This window comes from Oncorhynchus clarkii, chromosome 27, assembly GCF_045791955.1.
Source record: "Oncorhynchus clarkii lewisi isolate Uvic-CL-2024 chromosome 27, UVic_Ocla_1.0, whole genome shotgun sequence".
In the NCBI taxonomy this organism is placed as follows: domain Eukaryota; kingdom Metazoa; phylum Chordata; class Actinopteri; order Salmoniformes; family Salmonidae; genus Oncorhynchus; species Oncorhynchus clarkii.
In genome coordinates, this window is record NC_092173.1 from 49,567,443 (window position 1) to 49,594,961 (window position 27,519).

At 44.0% G+C, this 27,519-nt stretch overlaps 1 protein-coding gene across 1 annotated transcript in view; it reads left to right on the forward strand.

Moving 5' to 3' along the window:
• The window catches only part of LOC139385525 (progesterone receptor), a 48,862-nt gene that overhangs the window by 14,874 nt on the left and 6,469 nt on the right, over positions 1–27,519 (forward strand). Inside the window, exons 3-5 of the mRNA XM_071130648.1 lie at positions 6,252–6,368; positions 7,392–7,618; positions 7,843–7,963. Of these exons, the coding sequence (XP_070986749.1) occupies positions 6,252–6,368; positions 7,392–7,618; positions 7,843–7,963 (465 nt within the window). The remainder of the gene's footprint in view (positions 1–6,251; positions 6,369–7,391; positions 7,619–7,842; positions 7,964–27,519) is intronic.

Consider the following 27,519-nt stretch of genomic DNA (forward strand, 5'->3'; position numbering starts at 1 on the left):
ACTCGAGTACTATAGGTGGTGCTCTGAAATTTCCGCTGAGCTGTCCCTGTGCAGGGACCACCTCCATAAGTCGTTTTAACAGACCGGGGCTAGCAAGCTAGCAGTTAGCTGACCTGGGTTAGCAAGCAAGAAGTTAGCAGACCGGGGCTAGCAAGCAAGCAGTTAGCAGACCGGGGCTAGCAAGCTAGCAATTAGCAGACCGGGCTAGCAAGCTAGCAGTTAGCAGACCGGGGGTAGCAAGCTAGCAGTTAGCAGACCGGGGCTAGCAAGTTAGCAAAAGGGCCTTTGGGGGACGTCGCAATGGAGGTAAGTCTGATTTTTCCACCTTGTGCGGTGACGTCGATAGACCAGTCGTGGATTCGTAGGGTTCCAAGTAGCTCTAGATAGCTAGCAGGCCGCGTTTAGCAGAATGGGCCTTCAGCAGACGTCGCGCCTGTTGGAATCCTCGGGCAGATTATGTCGGTATTCCAGTCATAGAGGATCGGTATGGAGTTCCGTGTCCCGTACCGGCAGTAGAAGGGGTCCGGATATTGTAGCCTGGGAGTGGGCTTCGGTGGTATCCCAGGAGCCCTAGCCGGGCTAGCTTCAGGCTAATTGGTGCTTGCTCCGGGATGGAAACGCTAGCCAGGAGTAGTCACCCGGGATTGTGGTTAGCTAGTTGCGAAGATCCAGGTGAAAGGGTTCAGAGTTTGCGGTAGGAATCTGGGGATATGGAGAGAAATAGGTCTGTTATCCTCTGGTTTGAGTCATGTTGTACGAACTGATGAGATCTTTCCGAGCTAAAGGTTAGCTGATGACCGCTAGCAGTGGTTTGCTGACTGATAGCTGGTAGCTAGTTAGCTGACTTGCTTCAATTGAGAGATTCCAGATCCGAAGTAAATAGAAATACATTAGAAAAAAGCAGATCCACGCCACATTGGGTGAGGCGGGTTGCAGGAGAGGATTTAGAAGTTGAGGTTTAGGAAAATATTGAAAAAAGATATGTGAAGAAAAATATATAAAAAAATATATACAAGGGACACGACAGGACAAAGACAAAGACGTCTGACTGCTATGCCATCTTGGAATCTCCGTCTGACCATAGTCATGTCCCTCAGTCTGACCAGATCATGTCACTAAGTCTGACCATGGTCAAATCACTAAGTCTGACCATTGTCATTTCACTCAGTCTGACATTGGTCATTTCACTCAGTCTGACCATGGTCATGTCTATAAATCTGACCATGGGCATGTCACCCTCAGTCTGACCATGGTCATGTCTATAAATCTGACCATGGGCATGTCACTCAGTCTGACTGTTGTCATGTCGCTCTCAGTCTGACCATGGTCATGTCACTCAGTCTGACCATGGTCATGTCTCTCAGTCTGACCTTGGACATGTCACTTAGTCTGACCATGGTCATGTCTCTCAGTCTGACCTTGGACATGTCACTCAGTCTGACCATGGTCATGTCTCTCAGTCTGACCTTGGACATGTCACTCAGTCTGACCATGGTAATGTCACTAAGTCTGACCATGGTAATGTCACTCAGTCTGACCTTGAACATATCACTCGCAGTCTGACCTTGGACATGTCACTCAGTCTGACCATGGTCAATTCACTAAGTCTGACCATTGTCATTTCACTCAGTCTGACCATGGTCATGTCACTCAGTCTGACCTTGGACATGTCACTCAGTCTGACCATGGTCATTTCACTCAGTCTGACCATGGTTTTGTCATTCAGTCTAACTATGGTCGTGATTATCAGTCTGACCATTGTCAAGTCTATAAATCTGACCATGGGCATGTCACTCTCAGTCTAACCATTGTCATGTCACTCAATGTGACCATAGTTATGTCACTTAGTCTGACCATGGTCATGTCTCTCAGTCTGACCTTGGACATGTCACTCAGTCTGACCATGGTCATGTCTCTCAGTCTGACCTTGGACATGTCACTAAGTCTGACCATGGTAATGTCACTCAGTCTGACCTTGGACATGTCACTCAGTCTGACCATGGTCATTTCACTCAGTCTGACCATGGTTTTGTCATTCAGTCTAACTATGGTCGTGATTATCAGTCTGACCATTGTCATATCTATAAATCTGACCATGGGCATGTCACTCTCAGTCTAACCATTGTCATGTCACTCAATGTGACCATAGTTATGCCACTCAATATGACCATGGTCATGTCACCCTCAGTCTGACCACGGTCATTTCATTCTCAGTCTGACCATGGTCATGTTACTCAGTCTGACAAAGGTAATTTTACGCTAGGTCTGAGAATGGTCATGTCACTGTCAGTCTGATCTTGGTCATGTCTCTCAGTCAGACCAGGTAATGCCACTAAGGCTGACCATGATCATCTCACTTAGTCTGACCTTGGCCATGTTACTCTCAGTCTGACCACGGTCATGTCACTCTCAGTCTGACCATGGTCATGTCACTCTCAGTCTGACCATGGTCATGTCACACTCAGTCTGATCATGGTCATATCACTTAGTCTGACCATGGTCATGTCTCTCAGACCGACCATGGCATTGTCTCTCAGTCTGATCATGGTCATCTCACTCAATATGTCCATGTTCATGTTAGTCAGTCTAACCATGGTCATGTCTATAAATCTGACCATGGGCATGTCACCCTCAGTCTGACCATGGCCATGTTACTTAAGGTGACCATGGTCATTTCACTCAGTCTGACTATGGTCATGATAATCAGTCTGGCCATTGTGATGTCTATAAATCTGACCATGGGCATGTCACTCTCAAAATGACCATGGTCATGTCACCCTCAGTCTGACCATGGTCTTATCACTCAATCTGTACATGTTCATGTTTCTCAGTCTGATCATGGTCATGTCACTCAGTCTGAATGTGGTCATATCACTCTCACTCTGACAATGGTCTCGTCACTCTGTCTGAACAAGGTCATGCTTCTCTGTCTGACCATGGTCATGTCCCTCAGTCAGACCAGGTCATGTCACTAAGTCTGACCATGGTCATGTCAGTCCCAGTCTGACCATGGTCATGTCAGTCTCAGTCTGACCATGGTCATGTCTCTCAGTCTGACCATGGTCATGTCTCTCAGTCTGACCATGGTCATGTCTCTCAGTCTGACCATGGTCATGTTACTCTCAGTCTGAACATGGTCATGTCAGTCTCAGTCTGACCATGGTCATGTCTCTCAGTCTGACCATGGTCATGTCTCTCAGTCTGACCATGGTCATTTCACCCTCAGTCTGTCTCTCTATCTGACTATGATCATGTCTCTCAGTCTGACCATGGTCATGTCTCTCATTCTGACCATGGTCATATTACTCAGTCTGACCATAGTCATTTTACTCAGACTGTCCATTGCCATTTCAATCAGTCTGTTCATGGTCATGTTACTCAATCTGACCATTATCATGTCAATCAGTCTGACCATTATCATGTCATTCAGTCTGAACATGGTCCTGCCACGTAGTCTAACCATGGTCATGTCACTTTAAGTCTGACCATGGTCATGGATCTCTCACTCTGACCATGGTCATGGATCTCTCACTCTAACCCTGGTCATGGATCTCTCACTCTAACCCTGGTCATGGATCTCTCACTCTGACCCTGGTCATGGATCTCTCACTCTGACCCCGGTCATGATCTCTCACTCTGACCCTGGTCATGGATCTCTCACTCTGACCCTGGTCATGGATCTCTCACTCTGACCCCGGTCATGATCTCTCACTCTGACCCTGGTCATGGATCTCTCACTCTGACCCTGGTCATGATCTCTCTCTCTGCCAATGGTCATGTCACTCAGTCTTACCATGGTAATATCACTCTGTCTGAAAATGGTTATGTCAATCAGTTTGATCGTGGGAATAGAACTCTCTGCCCATGGTCATGTCACTAAATCTGACGATAGTCATTTCACTCGATCTGACCCTGGTCATTTTCATTCAGTCTGACCATGGTCATTTTCATTCAGTCTGACCATGGTCATTTTCATTCAGTCTGACCATGGTCATGTCTCTCAGTCTGACCATGGTCATGTCTCTCAGTCTGACCACGGTCATGTCTCTCAGTCTGACCACGGTCATGTCTCTCAGTCTGACCATGGTCATTTTCATTCAGTCTGACCATGGTCATTTTCATTCAGTCTGACCATGGTCATTTTCATTCAGTCTGACCACGGTCATGTCTCTCAGTCTGACCATGGTCATGTCTCTCAGTCTGACCACGGTCATGTCTCTCAGTCTGACCACGGTCATGTCTCTCAGTCTGACCACGGTCATGTCTCTCAGTCTGACCATGGTCATGTCTCTCAGTCTGACCATGGTCATGTCTCTCAGTCTGACCATGGTCATTTTCATTCAGTCTGACCACGGTCATGTCTCTCAGTCTGACCATGGTCATGTCTCTCAGTCTGACCATGGTCATTTTCATTCAGTCTGACCACGGTCATGTCTCTCAGTCTGACCATGGTCATGTCTCTCAGTCTGACCATGGTCATGTCTCTCAGTCTGACCATGGTCATTTTCATTCAGTCTGACCACGGTCATGTCTCTCAGTCTGACCATGGTCATGTCTCTCAGTCTGACCATGGTCATGTCTCTCAGTCTGACCACGGTCATGTCTCTCAGTCTGACCACGGTCATGTCTCTCAGTCTGACCATGGTCATGTCTCTCAGTCTGACCATGGTCATGTCTCTCAGTCTGACCACGGTCATGTCTCTCAGTCTGACCACGGTCATGTCTCTCAGTCTGACCATGGTCATGTCTCTCAGTCTGACCATGGTCATGTCTCTCAGTCTGACCATGGTCATGTCTCTCAGTCTGACCATGGTCATGTCTCTCAGTCTGACCATGGTCATGTATATCAGTCTGACCACGGTCATGTCTCTCAGTCTGACCACGGTCATGTCTCTCAGTCTGACCATGGTCATGTCTCTCAGTCTGACCATGGTCATGTATATCAGTCTGACCATGGTCATGTCTCTCAGTCTGACCACGGTCATGTATATCAGTCTGACCATGGTCATTTTCATTCAGTCTGACCATGGTCATGTCTCTCAGTCTGACCATGGTCATGTCTCTCAGTCTGACCACGGTCATGTCTCTCAGTCTGACCATGGTCATTTTCATTCAGTCTGACCACGGTCATGTATATCAGTCTGACCATGGTCATGTCTCTCAGTCTGACCATGGTCATTTTCATTCAGTCTGACCATGGTCATGTCTCTCTGCTCTTTTTTTGTGTTCTTTTTCGATCTCTTTCAGACACTAAATTGCTCTCTCTGCCTTTCACTCCCTCCCATTTCTCGTTCTTTATCTCTCTCTCTGCCTTTCACTCCCTCCCATTTCTCGTTCTTTATCTCTCTTTCTGCCTTTCACTCCCCCCATTTCTCATTCTTTATCTCTCTCCCTGCCTTTCACCCCCCTCTCTCTCGCTCTCAAAAACTCTTCTCAATCTTCAGAGTACAATACCCATCTCCAATAGACACTATTTCAGAGAGCCGAGTAGAATCCATCTCCATTAAACACTATTACAGAGAGCCGAGTAGAACCCATCTTCATTAGACAATATTACTGAGAGCCTTAGAGAACCCATCTCCATTAGACAATATTACTGAGAGCCTTAGAGAACCCATCTCCATTAGACAATATTACTGAGAGCCTTAGAGAACCCATCCCCATTAGACAATATTACTGAGAGCCTTAGAGAACCCATCTCCATTAGACAATAATACTGAGAGCCTTAGAGAACCCATCTCCATTAGACAATATTACTGAGAGCCTTAGAGAACCCATCCCCATTAGACAATATTACTGAGAGCCTTAGAGAACCCATCTTCATTAGACAATATTACTGAGAGCCTTAGAGAACCCATCTTCATTGGACAATATTACTGAGAGCCTTAGAGAACCCATCTCCATTAGACAATAATACTGAGAGCCTTAGAGAACCCATCTCAATTAGACAATATTACTGAGAGCCTTAGAGAACCCATCTCCATTAGACAATATTACACAGAGCCTTAGAGAACCCATCTCCATTAGACAATATTACTGAGAGCCTTAGAGAACCCATCTCCATTAGACAATAATACTGAGAGCCTTAGAGAACCCATCTCCATTAGACAATATTACTGAGAGCCTTAGAGAACCCATCTCCATTAGACAATATTACACAGAGCCTCTCTCTGAGATGATTGCCTTTGAAAAGTAATTCTAAAAACACACTTTAAACCACATTAGCTGTATTCTGTTCTTCTATTCAACAGGACATCATAACTATCTCTGTGCTGGTCGAAATGACTGCATCGTGGATAAAATACGGAGAAAGAATTGTCCTGCGTGTCGCCTGAGGAAGTGCTACCAAGCTGGGATGATGCTCGGAGGTACCTTTGTGGTCATGTCTCTCTGTCTTCTTCTTCTACTAAATGAATGCCCTCCTCACCAATTATCTAGAGAACATCACATTAAAGGGGTTACAAATAAACACTCTCTCATCTCAAGCAGGAGTCACACACTTTGAAATCATAATTTCCAGTCAAGGAGAATGTTGAAATGGCCTTTCAGATAACACACAGAGACCAAACAAAATCATCACACCCTGTCATTACTATCTGAAATGTTCTTTCTCTTAGGATATTACCTTTTGGATGTTTAATGAACTCCAGATGTAGGATCTTAATTTGATCACCCTGTTGCAGGAGAACTTTCCCGCAATGCATGACATTTTAAACTTGTAGTGTATTTGTAGTTTAAAAAGGCTTCTGAAGTTTGTAATTTCCACTTTGAAATTTTCAGGCTTGATTTTCCCTAACGGAAAATGTATTAACTCCTACAAAAATGTAAATTAATTATAAATTTACATAATAATTCACATTCCCTGTTGCTGCAGGATTATCTTCCTGCTGTAGCAAATTTGGCTCAAATTAAGATCCTACATCTGTATGGTAAAAACAGTTTATTCAAAAACTAAAGTGCTCTTGTAAAAGCCTTTGTCTGACCTTTCATTTGACACATTTTATGTGTCATGGGTTATTGAGGAGGAGTCAGTGTGTTATATTACGGGTTGTTAATCAGTCAACCGTTCAAGGCCGTACCAGTCATCCAAAATTACAACTTACAGAAAAATAAATACAGTAATTATTTAGTAACCTTTTTTTTTTTATCCAGACAAACTAAACCTGAAAACAATATTCTTTAAAAAAAATAATTATATCTTTTAACTTTGGCCTCAGACAGAATATCTTATGTCAGCCGACACATCTGATAACGAAGCATTTCATAGATGTTGAACCCCGTCTTCATTTCATTCAGCCCCGTGCCAATGTCTATATACAGTATGTGAATAACAAGTGTCCCTTGTGCTCTTCACATGTTTTAACTGACCCTTGTGGTAATTATTGTCACAGGGCGGAAGCTGAAGCGTTTTGGGGCCCTGAAGGCAGGTCCAGCCTTGATGTTCCAGGGGCCCTTATCAGCCCTGGGAGATGGTCTGGCCCCAGCCTTGATGTTCCAGGGGCCCTTGTCAGCCCTGGGGGATGGTCAGACCCTGGCCTCTCTACCCTGCATGCCTGGCCTCAACGAGCTGCAGCTCTCCCCTCAGATCATCAGCATTCTGGAGAGCATTGAGCCTGAGGTGGGGTCGGAGTTTCTGATTTAGGGGGGGAATCCTAACCTCCACCTAAATCTAATTGTAACTTAGTCATGCATTGAAGTCAATAAGAGACTAAGGGAAAATATGACTGAAGGACAAGTTAGGTTTCATATTCATCATAGGCACCTTTTGCTTTGTATTGTCCTGCTGCTGACAATGGATTGACATTCAGGGATCAATCATGTACTCCTCTGTCCGTCTACCAGGTGGTGTACTCTGGCTATGACAACTCCCAGCCTGACATGCCACACCTCCTCCTCAACAGTCTCAACAGACTGTGCGATAGACAGCTGTTGTGGATCGTCCGGTGGTCCAAGTCTCTGCCAGGTAATAAAACAGTGTAATGATGTGTGTGTGTGGTTTATCAATGTCTGAGAATGTCCTGAGAGACAGACTGTGATTCATCTGGTGATCAAGTAACAGCAGGAAGAATGTCAACTGGTTTGATTTCCTATCTTGACGTCTGCACACGTTTAACCCATTCACACTTCATTAAACTGATGTAAAATGGAAGGTTTTCCCCGATGCGGATCCAAGTTAGGATTGGTCCATATGAGTTCCTTTACTGGAGTCAACCTGTACCACATTACAGACAGCAGTAGTAGCATGCAGTCGCCTTGGTCAGGTCTGCCAGGTAACAGAATAACTGTATTCAGGGTTGACTTATGATATAAGTCTATGTTTGCTTCCCAAATAACACACTATGCCCTATATAGTGCACTAGTTTAGACCGGAGCCCTATGGCTCCCTATTCTCTAGATAGTGCACTACTATAGACCAGAGCCCTATGGCACATTATGCCCTATATAGTGCACTACTTTAGACCGGAGCCCTATGGCACCCTATTCTCTATATAGTGCACTAGTTTAGACCAGAGCCCTATGGCACACTATGCCCTATATAGTGCACTACTTTTGACCAGAGCCCTATGGGCTAGGCCTCCTCAGGGCCAACACACTCACCATGGTCTCCATGGTCACCACACCGAAGGTCAGCGAAGGTCTCACTCCCTAACACTGGCAGGCAGAGATACAGCCAGGGAGACCATGTGGAAAGTACGACCAATCCTTTCTTCTCTTTTCACACCCTTTATAATTACTGGTAACCTCCTAAACACCCTTTAACGCTTCTGGTGACCTCCTAAACACCCTTTATAACTACTGGTAACCTCCTAAACACCCTTTATCACTAAACCTCCTTTATCACTACTGGTAATCTCCTAAACACCCTTTATCACTACTGGTAATCCCCTAAACACCCTTTATATCTACTGGTAACCTCCTAAACATCCTTTATCACTACTGCTAACCTCCTAAACAACCTTTATAACTACTGGTAACCTCCTAAACACCCTTTATAACGACTGCTAAACTCCTAAACACCCCTTTATAACTACTGGTACCCTCCTAAACACCCATTTATAACCACTGGTACCCTCCTAAACACCATTTATAATTACTGGTAACCTCCTAAACACCCTTTATAATTATTGGTAACCTCCAAAACATAATTTATCACTACTGGTAACCTCCTAAACACCCTTTATCACTACTGGTAACCTCCTAAACACCTGTTATCACTGCTGGTAATCTCTTAAACACCCTTTATCACTACTGGTAACCTCCTAAACACCCTTTATAATTATTGGTTACCTCCAAAACATAATTTATCACTACTGGTAACCTCCTAAACACCCTTTATCACTACTGGTAACCTCCTAAACACCCTTTATCACAACTGGTAACCACCTAAACACCCTGTATCACTACTGGTAACCTCCTAAACACCCTTTATCACTACTGGTAACCTCCTAAACACCCTTTATCACTACTGGTAACCTCCTAAACACCCTTTATAACTAAACACCCTTTATCACTACTGGTGACCTCCTAAACACCCTTTATCACTACTGGTAACCTCCTAAACACCCTTTATCACTACTGGTAACCCCCTAAACACCCTTTATATCTACTGGTAACCTCATAAACACCCTTTATCACTACTGGTAACCTCCTAAACACCCTTTATAACTAAACACCCTTTATCACTACTGGTGACCTCCTAAACACCCTTCATCACTACTGGTAACCTCCTAAACACCCTTTATAACTACTGGTAACCCCCTAAACACCCTTTATATCTACTGGTAACCTCATAAACACCCTTTATCACTACTGGTAACCTCCTAAACACCCTTTATAACTACTGGTAGTGATATCATCACAGCTTTGGATAATATCAGTCAAAACACTAACTTGTAGGTAGAATCATAGAATTACATATATAATCCATACCCTATGTCATGTCATATAGAATCCAAACCCTATGTCATGTCATATAGTATCCATACTGTATGTCATTTCATGTAGAATCCATACTGTTTTTCATGTCATATAGAATCCATACCCTATGTCATGTCATATAGAATCCATACCCTATGTCATGTCATATAGAATCCACACTGTATGTCATATCATATAGAATCCATACCCTATGTCATGTCATATAGAATCCATACTGTATGTCATGTCATATAGAATCCATACTGTATGTCATGTCATATAGAATCCATACTGTATGTCATGTCATGTGGAATCCTTACTGTATGTCATGTCATATAGAATCCATACTGTATGTCATGTCATGTGGAATCCATACTGTATGTCATGTCACGTGGAATCCATACTGTATGTCATGTCATGTAGAATCCATACTGTATGTCATGTCATGTGGAATCCATACTGTTTGTCATGTCACGTGGAATCCATACTGTATGTCATGTAATGTGGAATCCATACTGTATGTCATGTCATGTAGAATCCATACTGTATGTCATGTCATGTAGAATCCATACTGTATGTCATGTCATGTAGAATCCATACTGTATGTCATGTCATGTAGAATCGATACTGTATGTCATGTCACGTGGAATCCTTACTGTATGTTATGTCACGTGGAATCCATACTGTATGTCATGTCATATAGAATCCATACTGTATGTCATGTCATGTAGAATCCATACTGTATGTCATGTCATGTGGAATCCATACTGTATGTAATGTCATATAGAATCCATACTGTATGTCATGTCATGTAGAATCCATACTGTATGTCATGTCATGTAGAATCCATACTGTATGTCATGTCATATAGAATCCATACTGTATGTCATGTCATATAGAATCCATACTGTATGTCATGTAGAATCCATACTGCATGTCATGTCATGTGGAATCCATACTGTATGTCATGTCACGTGGAATCCATACTGTATGTCATGTCACGTGGAATCCATACTGTATGTCATGTCACGTGGAATCCATACTGTATGTCATGTCATGTAGAATCCATACTGTATGTCATGTCATGTAGAATCCATACTGTATGTCATGTCATGTGGAATCCATACTGTATGTCATGTCATATAGAATCCATACTGTATGTCATGTCATGTAGAATCCATACTGTATGTCATGTCATGTGTAATCCATACTGTATGTCATGTCATGTGGAATCCATACTGTATGTCATGTCATGTGGAATCCATACTGTATGTCATGTCATGTAGAATAATCTTTGTGGACACAATACCTATGTAAGAAGAACACAAGTAACATGTCACAAACCTTGTTTGTAGCCTGAAAGTACAAGGAGTGGCATGTTAGCACCAAACAGGTCTGGATTTCAGGATACCTGCTTTCTATGAAGTGATCAATATAAGTAGAAGATTGAAGACAAAGAAAGGGAAGGCTAGTTCCCATAAGGAGAGGTAATGATTTGACAGGAAGGGAAGGCCAGTCTTATAAGGAGAGGTAATGATTTGACAGGAAGGGAAGGCTAGTTCCCATAAGGAGAGGTAATGATTTGACAGGAAGGGAAGGCTAGTTCCCATAAGGAGAGGTAATGATTTGACAGGAAGGGAAGGCTAGTTCCCATAAGGAGAGGTAATGATTTGACAGGAAGGGAAGGCTAGTTCCCATAAGGAGAGGTAATGATTTGACAGGAAGGGAAGGCTAGTTCCCATAAGGAGAGGTAATGATTTGACAGGAAGGGAAGGCTAGTTCCCATAAGGAGAGGTAATGATTTGACAGGAAGGGAAGGCTAGTTCCCATAAGGAGAGGTAATGATTTGACAGTAAGGGAAGGCTAGTTCCCATAAGGAGAGGTAATGATTTGACAGGAAGGGAAGGCTAGTTCCCATAAGGAGAGGTAATGATTTGACAGGGAGGGAAGGCTAGTTCCCATAAGGAGAGGTAATGATTTGACAGGGAGGGAAGGCTAGTTCCCATAAGGAGAGGTAATGATTTGACAGTAAGGGGAGGCTAGTTCCCATAAGGAGAGGTAATGATTTGACAGGAAGGGAAGGCTAGTTCCCATAAGGAGAGGTAATGATTTGACAGGAAGGGAAGGCTAGTTCCCATAAGGAGAGGTAATGATTTGACAGGAAGGGAAGGCTAGTTCCCATAAGGAGAGGTAATGATTTGACAGTAAGGGAAGGCCAGTTCCCATAAGGAGAGGTAATGATTTGACAGGAAGGGAAGGCCAGTTCCCATAAGGAGAGGTAATGATTTGACAGTAAGGGAAGGCCAGTTCCCATAAGGAGAGGTAATGATTTGACAGGAAGGGAAGGCCAGTTCCCATAAGGAGAGGTAATGATTTGACAGGAAGGGAAGGCCAGTCTTAAAAGGAGAGGTAATGATTTGACAGGAAGGGAAGGCCAGTCTTATAAGGAGAGGTAATGATTTGACAGGAAGGGAAGGCCAGTTCCCATAAGGAGAGGTAATGATTTGACAGGAAGGGAAGGCCAGTTCCCATAAGGAGAGGTAATGATTTGACAGGAAGGGAAGGCCAGTCTTATAAGGAGAGGTAATGATTTGACAGGAAGGGAAGGCCAGTTCCCATAAGGAGAGGTAATGATTTGACAGGAAGGGAAGGCCAGTCTTATAAGGAGAGGTAATGATTTGACAGGAAGGGAAGGCCAGTTCCCATAAGGAGAGGTAATGATTTGACAGGAAGGGAAGGCTAGTTCCCATAAGGAGAGGTAATGATTTGACAGTAAGGGAAGGCTAGTTCCCATAAGGAGAGGTAATGATTTGACAGGAAGGGAAGGCTAGTTCCCATAAGGAGAGGTAATGATTTGACAGTAAGGGAAGGCTAGTTCCCATAAGGAGAGGTAATGATTTGACAGTAAGGGAAGGCCAGTCTTATAAGGAGAGGTATTGATTTGACAGTAAGGGAAGGCTAGTTCCCATAAGGAGAGGTAATGATTTGACAGTAAGGGAAGGCTAGTTCCCATAAGGAGAGGTAATGATTTGACAGGAAGGGAAGGCTAGTTCCCATAAGGAGAGGTAATGATTTGACAGGAAGGGAAGGCTAGTTCCCATAAGGAGAGGTAATGATTTGACAGGAAGGGAAGGCTAGTTCCCATAAGGAGAGGTAATGATTTGACAGGAAGGGAAGGCCAGTCTTATAAGGAGAGGTAATGATTTGACAGGAAGGGAAGGCTAGTTCCCATAAGGAGAGGTAATGATTTGACAGGAAGGGAAGGCTAGTTCCCATAAGGAGAGGTAATGATTTGACAGGAAGGGAAGGCTAGTTCCCATAAGGAGAGGTAATGATTTGACAGGAAGGGAAGGCTAGTTCCCATAAGGAGAGGTAATGATTTGACAGGAAGGGAAGGCTAGTTCCCATAAGGAGAGGTAATGATTTGACAGGAAGGGAAGGCTAGTTCCCATAAGGAGAGGTAATGATTTGACAGGAAGGGAAGGCTAGTTCCCATAAGGAGAGGTATTGATTTGACAGGAAGGGAAGGCTAGTTCCCATAAGGAGAGGTAATGATTTGACAGGAAGGGAAGGCTAGTTCCCATAAGGAGAGGTAATGTTTTGACAGGGAGGGAAGGCTAGTTCCCATAAGGAGAGGTAATGATTTGACAGTAAGGGAAGGCTAGTTCCCATAAGGAGAGGTAATGATTTGACAGGAAGGGAAGGCTAGTTCCCATAAGGAGAGGTAATGATTTGACAGTAAGGGAAGGCTAGTTCCCATAAGGAGAGGTAATGATTTGACAGTAAGGGAAGGCTAGTTCCCATAAGGAGAGGTATTGATTTGACAGTAAGGGAAGGCTAGTTCCCATAAGGAGAGGTAATGATTTGACAGTAAGGGAAGGCTAGTTCCCATAAGGAGAGGTAATGATTTGACAGGGAGGGAAGGCTAGTTCCCATAAGGAGAGGTATTGATTTGACAGAAAGGGAAGGCTAGTTCCCATAAGGAGAGGTAATGATTTGACAGGAAGGGAAGGCTAGTTCCCATAAGGAGAGGTAATGTTTTGACAGGGAGGGAAGGCTAGTTCCCATAAGGAGAGGTAATGATTTGACAGTAAGGGAAGGCTAGTTCCCATAAGGAGAGGTAATGATTTGACAGGAAGGGAAGGCTAGTTCCCATAAGGAGAGGTAATGATTTGACAGGAAGGGAAGGCTAGTTCCCATAAGGAGAGGTAATGATTTGACAGGAAGGGAAGGCTAGTTCCCATAAGGAGAGGTAATGATTTGACAGGAAGGGAAGGCTAGTTCCCATAAGGAGAGGTAATGATTTGACAGGAAGGGAAGGCTAGTTCCCATACGGAGAGGTAATGATTTGACAGTAAGGGAAGGCTAGTTCCCATAAGGAGAGGTAATGATTTGACAGGAAGGGAAGGCCAGTCTTATAAGGAGAGGTAATGATTTGACAGGAAGGGAAGGCTAGTTCCCATAAGGAGAGGTAATGATTTGACAGGAAGGGAAGGCTAGTTCCCATAAGGAGAGGTAATGATTTGACAGTAAGGGAAGGCTAGTTCCCATAAGGAGAGGTAATGATTTGACAGGAAGGGAAGGCTAGTTCCCATAAGGAGAGGTAATGATTTGACAGGAAGGGAAGGCTAGTTCCCATAAGGAGAGGTAATGATTTGACAGGAAGGGAAGGCTAGTTCCCATAAGGAGAGGTAATGATTTGACAGGAAGGGAAGGCTAGTTCCCATAAGGAGAGGTAATGATTTGACAGGAAGGGAAGGCTAGTTCCCATAAGGAGAGGTAATGATTTGACAGGAAGGGAAGGCTAGTTCCCATAAGGAGAGGTAATGATTTGACAGGAAGGGAAGGCTAGTTCCCATAAGGAGAGGTATTGATTTGACAGAAAGGGAAGGCTAGTTCCCATAAGGAGAGGTAATGATTTGACAGGAAGGGAAGGCTAGTTCCCATAAGGAGAGGTAATGTTTTGACAGGGAGGGAAGGCTAGTTCCCATAAGGAGAGGTAATGATTTGACAGTAAGGGAAGGCTAGTTCCCATAAGGAGAGGTAATGATTTGACAGGAAGGGAAGGCTAGTTCCCATAAGGAGAGGTAATGATTTGACAGTAAGGGAAGGCTAGTTCCCATAAGGAGAGGTAATGATTTGACAGTAAGGGAAGGCTAGTTCCCATAAGGAGAGGTATTGATTTGACAGTAAGGGAAGGCTAGTTCCCATAAGGAGAGGTAATGATTTGACAGTAAGGGAAGGCTAGTTCCCATAAGGAGAGGTAATGATTTGACAGGGAGGGAAGGCTAGTTCCCATAAGGAGAGGTAATGATTTGACAGTAAGGGAAGGCTAGTTCCCATAAGGAGAGGTAATGATTTGACAGTAAGGGAAGGCTAGTTCCCATAAGGAGAGGTAATGATTTGACAGTAAGGGAAGGCCAGTCTTGTAAGGAGAGGTAATGATTTGACAGTAAGGGAAGGCCAGTCTTGTAAGGAGAGGTAATGATTTGACAGTAAGGGAAGGCCAGTCTTATAAGGAGAGGTAATGATTTGACAGTAAGGGAAGGCTAGTTCCCATAAGGAGAGGTAATGATTTGACAGGGAGGGAAGGCTAGTTCCCATAAGGAGAGGTAATGATTTGACAGGAAGGGAAGGCTAGTTCCCATAAGGAGAGGTAATGTTTTGACAGTAAGGGAAGGCTAGTTCCCATAAGGAGAGGTAATGATTTGACAGGGAGGGAAGGCTAGTTCCCATAAGGAGAGGTAATGATTTGACAGGAAGAGAAGGCTAGTTCCCATAAGGAGAGGTAATGATTTGACAGTAAGGGAAGGCTAGTTCCCATAAGGAGAGGTAATGATTTGACAGGAAGGGAAGGCTAGTTCCCATAAGGAGAGGTAATGTTTTGACAGTAAGGGAAGGCTAGTTCCCATAAGGAGAGGTAATGATTTGACAGGGAGGGAAGGCTAGTTCCCATAAGGAGAGGTAATGATTTGACAGGAAGAGAAGGCTAGTTCCCATAAGGAGAGGTAATGATTTGACAGTAAGGGAAGGCTAGTTCCCATAAGGAGAGGTAATGATTTGACAGTAAGGGAAGGCTAGTTCCCATAAGGAGAGGTAATGTTTTGACAGTAAGGGAAGGCTAGTTCCCATAAGGAGAGGTAATGATTTGACAGGAAGGGAAGGCTAGTTCCCATAAGGAGAGGTAATGATTTGACAGGGAGGGAAGGCTAGTTCCCATAAGGAGAGGTAATGTTTTGACAGTAAGGGAAGGCTAGTTCCCATAAGGAGAGGTAATGATTTGACAGGAAGGGAAGGCTAGTTCCCATAAGGAGAGGTAATGATTTGACAGGAAGAGAAGGCTAGTTCCCATAAGGAGAGGTAATGATTTGACAGGAAGGGAAGGCTAGTTCCCATAAGGAGAGGTAATGATTTGACAGGAAGGGAAGGCTAGTTCCCATAAGGAGAGGTAATGATTTGACAGGAAGAGAAGGCTAGTTCCCATAAGGAGAGGTAATGATTTGACAGGAAGGGAAGGCTAGTTCCCATAAGGAGAGGTAATGATTTGACAGGGAGGGAAGGCTAGTTCCCATAAGGAGAGGTAATGATTTGACAGTAAGGGAAGGCTAGTTCCCATAAGGAGAGGTAATGATTTGACAGGAAGGGAAGGCCAGTCTTATAAGGAGAGGTATTGATTTGACAGTAAGGGAAGGCTAGTTCCCATAAGGAGAGGTAATGATTTGACAGTAAGGGAAGGCTAGTTCCCATAAGGAGAGGTAATGATTTGACAGGAAGGGAAGGCTAGTTCCCATAAGGAGAGGTAATGATTTGACAGGAAGGGAAGGCTAGTTCCCATAAGGAGAGGTAATGATTTGACAGGAAGGGAAGGCTAGTTCCCATAAGGAGAGGTAATGATTTGACAGGAAGGGAAGGCCAGTCTTATAAGGAGAGGTAATGATTTGACAGGAAGGGAAGGCTAGTTCCCATAAGGAGAGGTAATGATTTGACAGGAAGGGAAGGCTAGTTCCCATAAGGAGAGGTAATGATTTGACAGGAAGGGAAGGCTAGTTCCCATAAGGAGAGGTAATGATTTGACAGGAAGGGAAGGCTAGTTCCCATAAGGAGAGGTAATGATTTGACAGGAAGGGAAGGCTAGTTCCCATAAGGAGAGGTAATGATTTGACAGGAAGGGAAGGCTAGTTCCCATAAGGAGAGGTAATGATTTGACAGGAAGGGAAGGCTAGTTCCCATAAGGAGAGGTATTGATTTGACAGGAAGAGAAGGCTAGTTCCCATAAGGAGAGGTAATGATTTGACAGGAAGGGAAGGCTAGTTCCCATAAGGAGAGGTAATGATTTGACAGGAAGGGAAGGCTAGTTCCCATAAGGAGAGGTAATGATTTGACAGGAAGAGAAGGCTAGTTCCCATAAGGAGAGGTAATGATTTGACAGGAAGGGAAGGCTAGTTCCCATAAGGAGAGGTAATGATTTGACAGGGAGGGAAGGCTAGTTCCCATAAGGAGAGGTAATGATTTGACAGTAAGGGAAGGCTAGTTCCCATAAGGAGAGGTAATGATTTGACAGGAAGGGAAGGCCAGTCTTATAAGGAGAGGTATTGATTTGACAGTAAGGGAAGGCTAGTTCCCATAAGGAGAGGTAATGATTTGACAGTAAGGGAAGGCTAGTTCCCATAAGGAGAGGTAATGATTTGACAGGAAGGGAAGGCTAGTTCCCATAAGGAGAGGTAATGATTTGACAGGAAGGGAAGGCTAGTTCCCATAAGGAGAGGTAATGATTTGACAGGAAGGGAAGGCTAGTTCCCATAAGGAGAGGTAATGATTTGACAGGAAGGGAAGGCCAGTCTTATAAGGAGAGGTAATGATTTGACAGGAAGGGAAGGCTAGTTCCCATAAGGAGAGGTAATGATTTGACAGGAAGGGAAGGCTAGTTCCCATAAGGAGAGGTAATGATTTGACAGGAAGGGAAGGCTAGTTCCCATAAGGAGAGGTAATGATTTGACAGGAAGGGAAGGCTAGTTCCCATAAGGAGAGGTAATGATTTGACAGGAAGGGAAGGCTAGTTCCCATAAGGAGAGGTAATGATTTGACAGGAAGGGAAGGCTAGTTCCCATAAGGAGAGGTAATGATTTGACAGGAAGGGAAGGCTAGTTCCCATAAGGAGAGGTATTGATTTGACAGGAAGGGAAGGCTAGTTCCCATAAGGAGAGGTAATGATTTGACAGGAAGGGAAGGCTAGTTCCCATAAGGAGAGGTAATGTTTTGACAGGGAGGGAAGGCTAGTTCCCATAAGGAGAGGTAATGATTTGACAGTAAGGGAAGGCTAGTTCCCATAAGGAGAGGTAATGATTTGACAGGAAGGGAAGGCTAGTTCCCATAAGGAGAGGTAATGATTTGACAGTAAGGGAAGGCTAGTTCCCATAAGGAGAGGTAATGATTTGACAGTAAGGGAAGGCTAGTTCCCATAAGGAGAGGTATTGATTTGACAGTAAGGGAAGGCTAGTTCCCATAAGGAGAGGTAATGATTTGACAGTAAGGGAAGGCTAGTTCCCATAAGGAGAGGTAATGATTTGACAGGGAGGGAAGGCTAGTTCCCATAAGGAGAGGTAATGATTTGACAGGAAGGGAAGGCTAGTTCCCATAAGGAGAGGTAATGATTTGACAGGAAGGGAAGGCTAGTTCCCATAAGGAGAGGTAATGATTTGACAGGAAGGGAAGGCTAGTTCCCATAAGGAGAGGTAATGATTTGACAGGAAGGGAAGGCTAGTTCCCATACGGAGAGGTAATGATTTGACAGTAAGGGAAGGCTAGTTCCCATAAGGAGAGGTAATGATTTGACAGGAAGGGAAGGCCAGTCTTATAAGGAGAGGTAATGATTTGACAGGAAGGGAAGGCTAGTTCCCATAAGGAGAGGTAATGATTTGACAGGAAGGGAAGGCTAGTTCCCATAAGGAGAGGTAATGATTTGACAGTAAGGGAAGGCTAGTTCCCATAAGGAGAGGTAATGATTTGACAGGAAGGGAAGGCTAGTTCCCATAAGGAGAGGTAATGATTTGACAGGAAGGGAAGGCTAGTTCCCATAAGGAGAGGTAATGATTTGACAGGAAGGGAAGGCTAGTTCCCATAAGGAGAGGTAATGATTTGACAGTAAGGGAAGGCTAGTTCCCATAAGGAGAGGTAATGATTTGACAGGAAGGGAAGGCTAGTTCCCATAAGGAGAGGTAATGATTTGACAGGAAGGGAAGGCTAGTTCCCATAAGGAGAGGTAATGATTTGACAGGAAGGGAAGGCTAGTTCCCATAAGGAGAGGTAATGATTTGACAGTAAGGGAAGGCTAGTTCCCATAAGGAGAGGTAATGATTTGACAGTAAGGGAAGGCTAGTTCCCATAAGGAGAGGTATTGATTTGACAGTAAGGGAAGGCTAGTTCCCATAAGGAGAGGTAATGATTTGACAGTAAGGGAAGGCTAGTTCCCATAAGGAGAGGTAATGATTTGACAGTGAGGGAAGGCTAGTTCCCATAAGGAGAGGTAATGATTTGACAGGGAGGGAAGGCTAGTTCCCATAAGGAGAGGTAATGATTTGACAGTAAGGGAAGGCTAGTTCCCATAAGGAGAGGTAATGATTTGACAGGAAGGGAAGGCTAGTTCCCATAAGGAGAGGTAATGATTTGACAGTAAGGGAAGGCTAGTTCCCATAAGGAGAGGTAATGATTTGACAGTAAGGGAAGGCTAGTTCCCATAAGGAGAGGTAATGATTTGACAGTAAGGGAAGGCTAGTTCCCATAAGGAGAGGTAATGATTTGACAGGGAGGGAAGGCTAGTTCCCATAAGGAGAGGTAATGATTTGACAGTAAGGGAAGGCTAGTTCCCATAAGGAGAGGTAATGATTTGACAGTAAGGGAAGGCTAGTTCCCATAAGGAGAGGTAATGATTTGACAGTAAGGGAAGGCTAGTTCCCATAAGGAGAGGTAATGATTTGACAGTAAGGGAAGGCCAGTCTTGTAAGGAGAGGTAATGATTTGACAGTAAGGGAAGGCCAGTCTTATAAGGAGAGGTAATGATTTGACAGTAAGGGAAGGCTATGTTGACAGTAAGGGAAGGCCCATAAGGAGAGGTAATGATTTGACAGGGAGGGAAGGCTAGTTCCCATAAGGAGAGGTAATGATTTGACAGGAAGGGAAGGCTAGTTCCCATAAGGAGAGGTAATGTTTTGACAGTAAGGGAAGGCTAGTTCCCATAAGGAGAGGTAATGATTTGACAGGGAGGGAAGGCTAGTTCCCATAAGGAGAGGTAATGATTTGACAGGAAGAGAAGGCTAGTTCCCATAAGGAGAGGTAATGATTTGACAGTAAGGGAAGGCTAGTTCCCATAAGGAGAGGTAATGATTTGACAGTAAGGGAAGGCTAGTTCCCATAAGGAGAGGTAATGTTTTGACAGTAAGGGAAGGCTAGTTCCCATAAGGAGAGGTAATGATTTGACAGGAAGGGAAGGCTAGTTCCCATAAGGAGAGGTAATGATTTGACAGGGAGGGAAGGCTAGTTCCCATAAGGAGAGGTAATGTTTTGACAGTAAGGGAAGGCTAGTTCCCATAAGGAGAGGTAATGATTTGACAGGAAGGGAAGGCTAGTTCCCATAAGGAGAGGTAATGATTTGACAGGAAGAGAAGGCTAGTTCCCATAAGGAGAGGTAATGATTTGACAGGAAGGGAAGGCTAGTTCCCATAAGGAGAGGTAATGATTTGACAGGAAGGGAAGGCTAGTTCCCATAAGGAGAGGTAATGATTTGACAGGAAGAGAAGGCTAGTTCCCATAAGGAGAGGTAATGATTTGACAGGAAGGGAAGGCTAGTTCCCATAAGGAGAGGTAATGATTTGACAGGGAGGGAAGGCTAGTTCCCATAAGGAGAGGTAATGATTTGACAGTAAGGGAAGGCTAGTTCCCATAAGGAGAGGTAATGATTTGACAGGAAGGGAAGGCCAGTCGTATAAGGAGAGGTAATGATTTGACAGGAAGGGAAGGCTAGTTCCCATAAGGAGAGGTAATGATTTGACAGGAAGGGAAGGCTAGTTCCCATAAGGAGAGGTAATGATTTGACAGTAAGGGAAGGCTAGTTCCCATAAGGAGAGGTAATGATTTGACAGTAAGGGAAGGCTAGTTCCCATAAGGAGAGGTAATGATTTGACAGTAAGGGAAGGCTAGTTCCCATAAGGAGAGGTAATGATTTGACAGGGAGGGAAGGCTAGTTCCCATAAGGAGAGGTAATGATTTGACAGTAAGGGAAGGCTAGTTCCCATAAGGAGAGGTAATGATTTGACAGGAAGGGAAGGCTAGTTCCCATAAGGAGAGGTAATGATTTGACAGGAAGAGAAGGCTAGTTCCCATAAGGAGAGGTAATGATTTGACAGGAAGGGAAGGCTAGTTCCCATAAGGAGAGGTAATGATTTGACAGGAAGGGAAGGCTAGTTCCCATAAGGAGAGGTAATGATTTGACAGGAAGAGAAGGCTAGTTCCCATAAGGAGAGGTAATGATTTGACAGGAAGGGAAGGCTAGTTCCCATAAGGAGAGGTAATGATTTGACAGTAAGGGAAGGCTAGTTCCCATAAGGAGAGGTAATGATTTGACAGTAAGGGAAGGCTAGTTCCCATAAGGAGAGGTAATGATTTGACAGGGAGGGAAGGCTAGTTCCCATAAGGAGAGGTAATGATTTGACAGTAAGGGAAGGCTAGTTCCCATAAGGAGAGGTAATGATTTGACAGGAAAGGAAGGCCAGTCGTATAAGGAGAGGTAATGATTTGACAGGAAGGGAAGGCTAGTTCCCATAAGGAGAGGTAATGATTTGACAGGAAGGGAAGGCTAGTTCCCATAAGGAGAGGTAATGATTTGACAGGAAGGGAAGGCTAGTTCCCATAAGGAGAGGTAATGATTTGACAGGAAGGGAAGGCTAGTTCCCATAAGGAGAGGTAATGATTTGACAGTAAGGGAAGGCTAGTTCCCATAAGGAGAGGTAATGATTTGACAGGAAGGGAAGGCTAGTTCCCATAAGGAGAGGTAATGATTTGACAGGAAGGGAAGGCTAGTTCCCATAAGGAGAGGTAATGATTTGACAGGAAGGGAAGGCTAGTTCCCATAAGGAGAGGTAATGATTTGACAGGAAGGGAAGGCTAGTTCCCATAAGGAGAGGTAATGATTTGACAGGAAGGGAAGGCTAGTTCCCATAAGGAGAGGTATTGATTTGACAGAAAGGGAAGGCTAGTTCCCATAAGGAGAGGTAATGATTTGACAGGAAGGGAAGGCTAGTTCCCATAAGGAGAGGTAATGTTTTGACAGGGAGGGAAGGCTAGTTCCCATAAGGAGAGGTAATGATTTGACAGTAAGGGAAGGCTAGTTCCCATAAGGAGAGGTAATGATTTGACAGGAAGGGAAGGCTAGTTCCCATAAGGAGAGGTAATGATTTGACAGTAAGGGAAGGCTAGTTCCCATAAGGAGAGGTAATGATTTGACAGTAAGGGAAGGCTAGTTCCCATAAGGAGAGGTATTGATTTGACAGTAAGGGAAGGCTAGTTCCCATAAGGAGAGGTAATGATTTGACAGTAAGGGAAGGCTAGTTCCCATAAGGAGAGGTAATGATTTGACAGTAAGGGAAGGCTAGTTCCCATAAGGAGAGGTAATGATTTGACAGTAAGGGAAGGCTAGTTCCCATAAGGAGAGGTAATGATTTGACAGTAAGGGAAGGCCAGTCTTGTAAGGAGAGGTAATGATTTGACAGTAAGGGAAGGCCAGTCTTATAAGGAGAGGTAATGATTTGACAGTAAGGGAAGGCTAGTTCCCATAAGGAGAGGTAATGATTTGACAGGGAGGGAAGGCTAGTTCCCATAAGGAGAGGTAATGATTTGACAGGAAGGGAAGGCTAGTTCCCATAAGGAGAGGTAATGTTTTGACAGTAAGGGAAGGCTAGTTCCCATAAGGAGAGGTAATGATTTGACAGGGAGGGAAGGCTAGTTCCCATAAGGAGAGGTAATGATTTGACAGGAAGAGAAGGCTAGTTCCCATAAGGAGAGGTAATGATTTGACAGTAAGGGAAGGCTAGTTCCCATAAGGAGAGGTAATGATTTGACAGTAAGGGAAGGCTAGTTCCCATAAGGAGAGGTAATGTTTTGACAGTAAGGGAAGGCTAGTTCCCATAAGGAGAGGTAATGATTTGACAGGAAGGGAAGGCTAGTTCCCATAAGGAGAGGTAATGATTTGACAGGGAGGGAAGGCTAGTTCCCATAAGGAGAGGTAATGTTTTGACAGTAAGGGAAGGCTAGTTCCCATAAGGAGAGGTAATGATTTGACAGGAAGGGAAGGCTAGTTCCCATAAGGAGAGGTAATGATTTGACAGGAAGAGAAGGCTAGTTCCCATAAGGAGAGGTAATGATTTGACAGGAAGGGAAGGCTAGTTCCCATAAGGAGAGGTAATGATTTGACAGGAAGGGAAGGCTAGTTCCCATAAGGAGAGGTAATGATTTGACAGGAAGAGAAGGCTAGTTCCCATAAGGAGAGGTAATGATTTGACAGGAAGGGAAGGCTAGTTCCCATAAGGAGAGGTAATGATTTGACAGGGAGGGAAGGCTAGTTCCCATAAGGAGAGGTAATGATTTGACAGTAAGGGAAGGCTAGTTCCCATAAGGAGAGGTAATGATTTGACAGGAAGGGAAGGCCAGTCGTATAAGGAGAGGTAATGATTTGACAGGAAGGGAAGGCTAGTTCCCATAAGGAGAGGTAATGATTTGACAGGAAGGGAAGGCTAGTTCCCATAAGGAGAGGTAATGATTTGACAGTAAGGGAAGGCTAGTTCCCATAAGGAGAGGTAATGATTTGACAGTAAGGGAAGGCTAGTTCCCATAAGGAGAGGTAATGATTTGACAGTAAGGGAAGGCTAGTTCCCATAAGGAGAGGTAATGATTTGACAGGGAGGGAAGGCTAGTTCCCATAAGGAGAGGTAATGATTTGACAGTAAGGGAAGGCTAGTTCCCATAAGGAGAGGTAATGATTTGACAGGAAGGGAAGGCTAGTTCCCATAGGGAGAGGTAATGATTTGACAGGAAGAGAAGGCTAGTTCCCATAAGGAGAGGTAATGATTTGACAGGAAGGGAAGGCTAGTTCCCATAAGGAGAGGTAATGATTTGACAGGAAGGGAAGGCTAGTTCCCATAAGGAGAGGTAATGATTTGACAGGAAGAGAAGGCTAGTTCCCATAAGGAGAGGTAATGATTTGACAGGAAGGGAAGGCTAGTTCCCATAAGGAGAGGTAATGATTTGACAGTAAGGGAAGGCTAGTTCCCATAAGGAGAGGTAATGATTTGACAGTAAGGGAAGGCTAGTTCCCATAAGGAGAGGTAATGATTTGACAGGGAGGGAAGGCTAGTTCCCATAAGGAGAGGTAATGATTTGACAGTAAGGGAAGGCTAGTTCCCATAAGGAGAGGTAATGATTTGACAGGAAAGGAAGGCCAGTCGTATAAGGAGAGGTAATGATTTGACAGGAAGGGAAGGCTAGTTCCCATAAGGAGAGGTAATGATTTGACAGGAAGGGAAGGCTAGTTCCCATAAGGAGAGGTAATGATTTGACAGTAAGGGAAGGCTAGTTCCCATAAGGAGAGGTAATGATTTGACAGTAAGGGAAGGCTAGTTCCCATAAGGAGAGGTAATGATTTGACAGTAAGGGAAGGCTAGTTCCCATAAGGAGAGGTAATGATTTGACAGGGAGGGAAGGCTAGTTCCCATAAGGAGAGGTAATGATTTGACAGTAAGGGAAGGCTAGTTCCCATAAGGAGAGGTAATGATTTGACAGGAAGGGAAGGCCAGTCGTATAAGGAGAGGTAACGATTTGACAGGAAGGGAAGGCTAGTTCCCATAAGGAGAGGTAATGATTTGACAGGAAGGGAAGGCTAGTTCCCATAAGGAGAGGTAATGATTTGACAGGAAGGGAAGGCCAGTCTTATAAGGAGAGGTAATGATTTGACAGGGAGGGAAGGCTAGTTCCCATAAGAAGAGGTAATGATTTGACAGTAAGGGAAGGCCAGTCTTGTAAGGAGAGGTAATGATTTGACAGTAAGGGAAGGCTAGTTCCCATAAGGAGAGGTAATGATTTGACAGGGAGGGAAGGCTAGTTCCCATAAGGAGAGGTAATGATTTGACAGTAAGGGAAGGCCATTCTTTTAAGGATAGGTAATGATTTGACAGTAAGGGAAGGCCAGTCTTATAAGGAGAGTTAATTTGACATTTGTTATTATGAAACACACACCATTAAATACAAGCCAGATCAAAAGCTGCAAAGCAATTATGGTTGACCAGAGATATATCCACCACTATGGTTGACCAGAGATATATCTACCACTATGGTTGACCAGAGATATATCTACCACTATGGTTGACCAGAGATATAGCTACCACTATGGTTGACCCATGATATATCTACCATTATGGTTGACCAGTAGTGATATAGTGCTATATCTACCATTATGGTTGACCAGAGATATAGGTACCATTATGTTGACCAGTGATATAGCTACCATTATGGTTGACCAGTAGTGATATAGTGATATATCTACCATTATGGTTGACCAGAGATATAGCTACCATTATGTTGACCAGAGATATAGCTATCATTATGGTTGACAAGTAGTGATATATCTACCATTATGGTTGACCAGAGATATAGCTACCACTATGGTTGACCAGTAGATATATTGACCACTATGGTTGACAAGTAGTGATATATATACCATTATGGTTGACCAGTAGTGATATATTGACCACTATGGTTGACCAGTAGTGATATATCTACCATTATGTTGACCTGTAGTGATATATCTACCATTATGGTTGACCAGCAGTGATATATCTACCATTATGTTGACCAGTATTGATATATCTACCATTATATTGACCAGTAGTGATATTTCTACCATTATGGTTGACCAGTAGTGATATATGAACCATTATGTTGACCAGTAGTGATATAGCTACCATTATGTTGACCAGTAGTGATATAGCTACCATTATGTTGACCAGTAGTGATATATGTACCATTATGTTGACCAGTAGTGATATAGCTACCATTATGTTGACCAGTAGTGATATATGTACCATTATGTTGACCAGTAGTGATATAGCTACCATTATGTTGACCAGTAGTGATATATCTACCATTATGGTTGACCAGTAGTGATATAGCTACCATTATGTTGACCAGTAGTGATATATCTACCATTATGTCTATCAGTAGTGATATGTCTACAACTGTGTATGACTGTTACTAGGGTGACTAAGTCACTAGGTTACTACATTCACACTCTGATACGCATCACTTGATGTACTTCAAATGGAGCAGAACAACTTGTTCTTGTTAATAACGTGATAAGATGATAACGTTGTTATTTACATAATAAACCATCTCAACTGAAATGACAGCAGATAAGTATGAATTAAGGTAATTAACCATTTAAACTAATATGACAGTAGATATTGTAAGTATGAATAAAGATATTGATCCATTTAAACTCAAATGACAGCAGATACGTATGAATGACTTTTAGATACTGTATACATACTGTATAGGCTCGTGCCCAGTGACACGAGCCTACCAGATGAGCTAAATGCCTTTCATGCTCGCTTCGAGGCAAGCAACACTGAAGCATGCACGAGAGCACCAGCTGTTCTGGATGACTGTGTGATAACGCTCTTGGTAGCCGATGTGAACAAAACCTTTAAACAGGTCAACATTCAAAAAGCAGCTGGGCCAGGCGGATTACCAGGACGTGTACTCAAAGCATGCGCGGACCAACTGTCAAGTGTCTTGACCTTTTCAACCTCTTCCTGACCGAGTCTGTAATACCTACATATCTACACCACCAGACCATCCCCAGTGACCAAACACGACTCCAACACCATCGTTAATTTTGCCAACAACACAACAGTGGTCACCGACAACGATGAGACGGCATATAGGGAGGAGGTCCGAGAACTGGCAGTGTGGTGCAGGGACAACAACCTCTCTCTCAGTATGAGCAAGACTAAGGAGCCGATCGTGGACTACAGGAAAAGGCGGGCCGAACAGGCCACCATTAAGATCGAAGGGGCTGTAGTGGAGCGGGTCAAGAGTTTCAAATTCCTTTAATGTCCACATGACCAACAAACTGTCATGGTCCAAACATACCAAGACAGTCGTGAAGAGGGCCTTTTCCCCCTCAGGAGACTGAAAATGTTTGGCATAGGTCCCCAGATCCTCAAAAGGTTTTAGAGCTGCACCATCGAGAGCATCCTGACCGGTTGCATCACTGCCTGGTGTGGCAACTGCTCGGCATCTGACCATTTGGCGCTACAGAGGGTAGTGCGTACAGCCCAGTACATCACTGGGGCCAAGCTTCCTGCCATCCAGGACCTATATACCAGGCGGTGTCAAAGGAAGGCCCTAAAATTGTCAGAGACTCCAGTCACCCAAGATATAGACTATAGACTGTTTTCTCTGCTACCGCACACAAGTGGTGCCGAAGCGTCAAGTCTAGGACCAAAAGGCTCCTCAACAGCTTCTACCCCTTTTGTACACTTCTGCTACTCGTTGTTT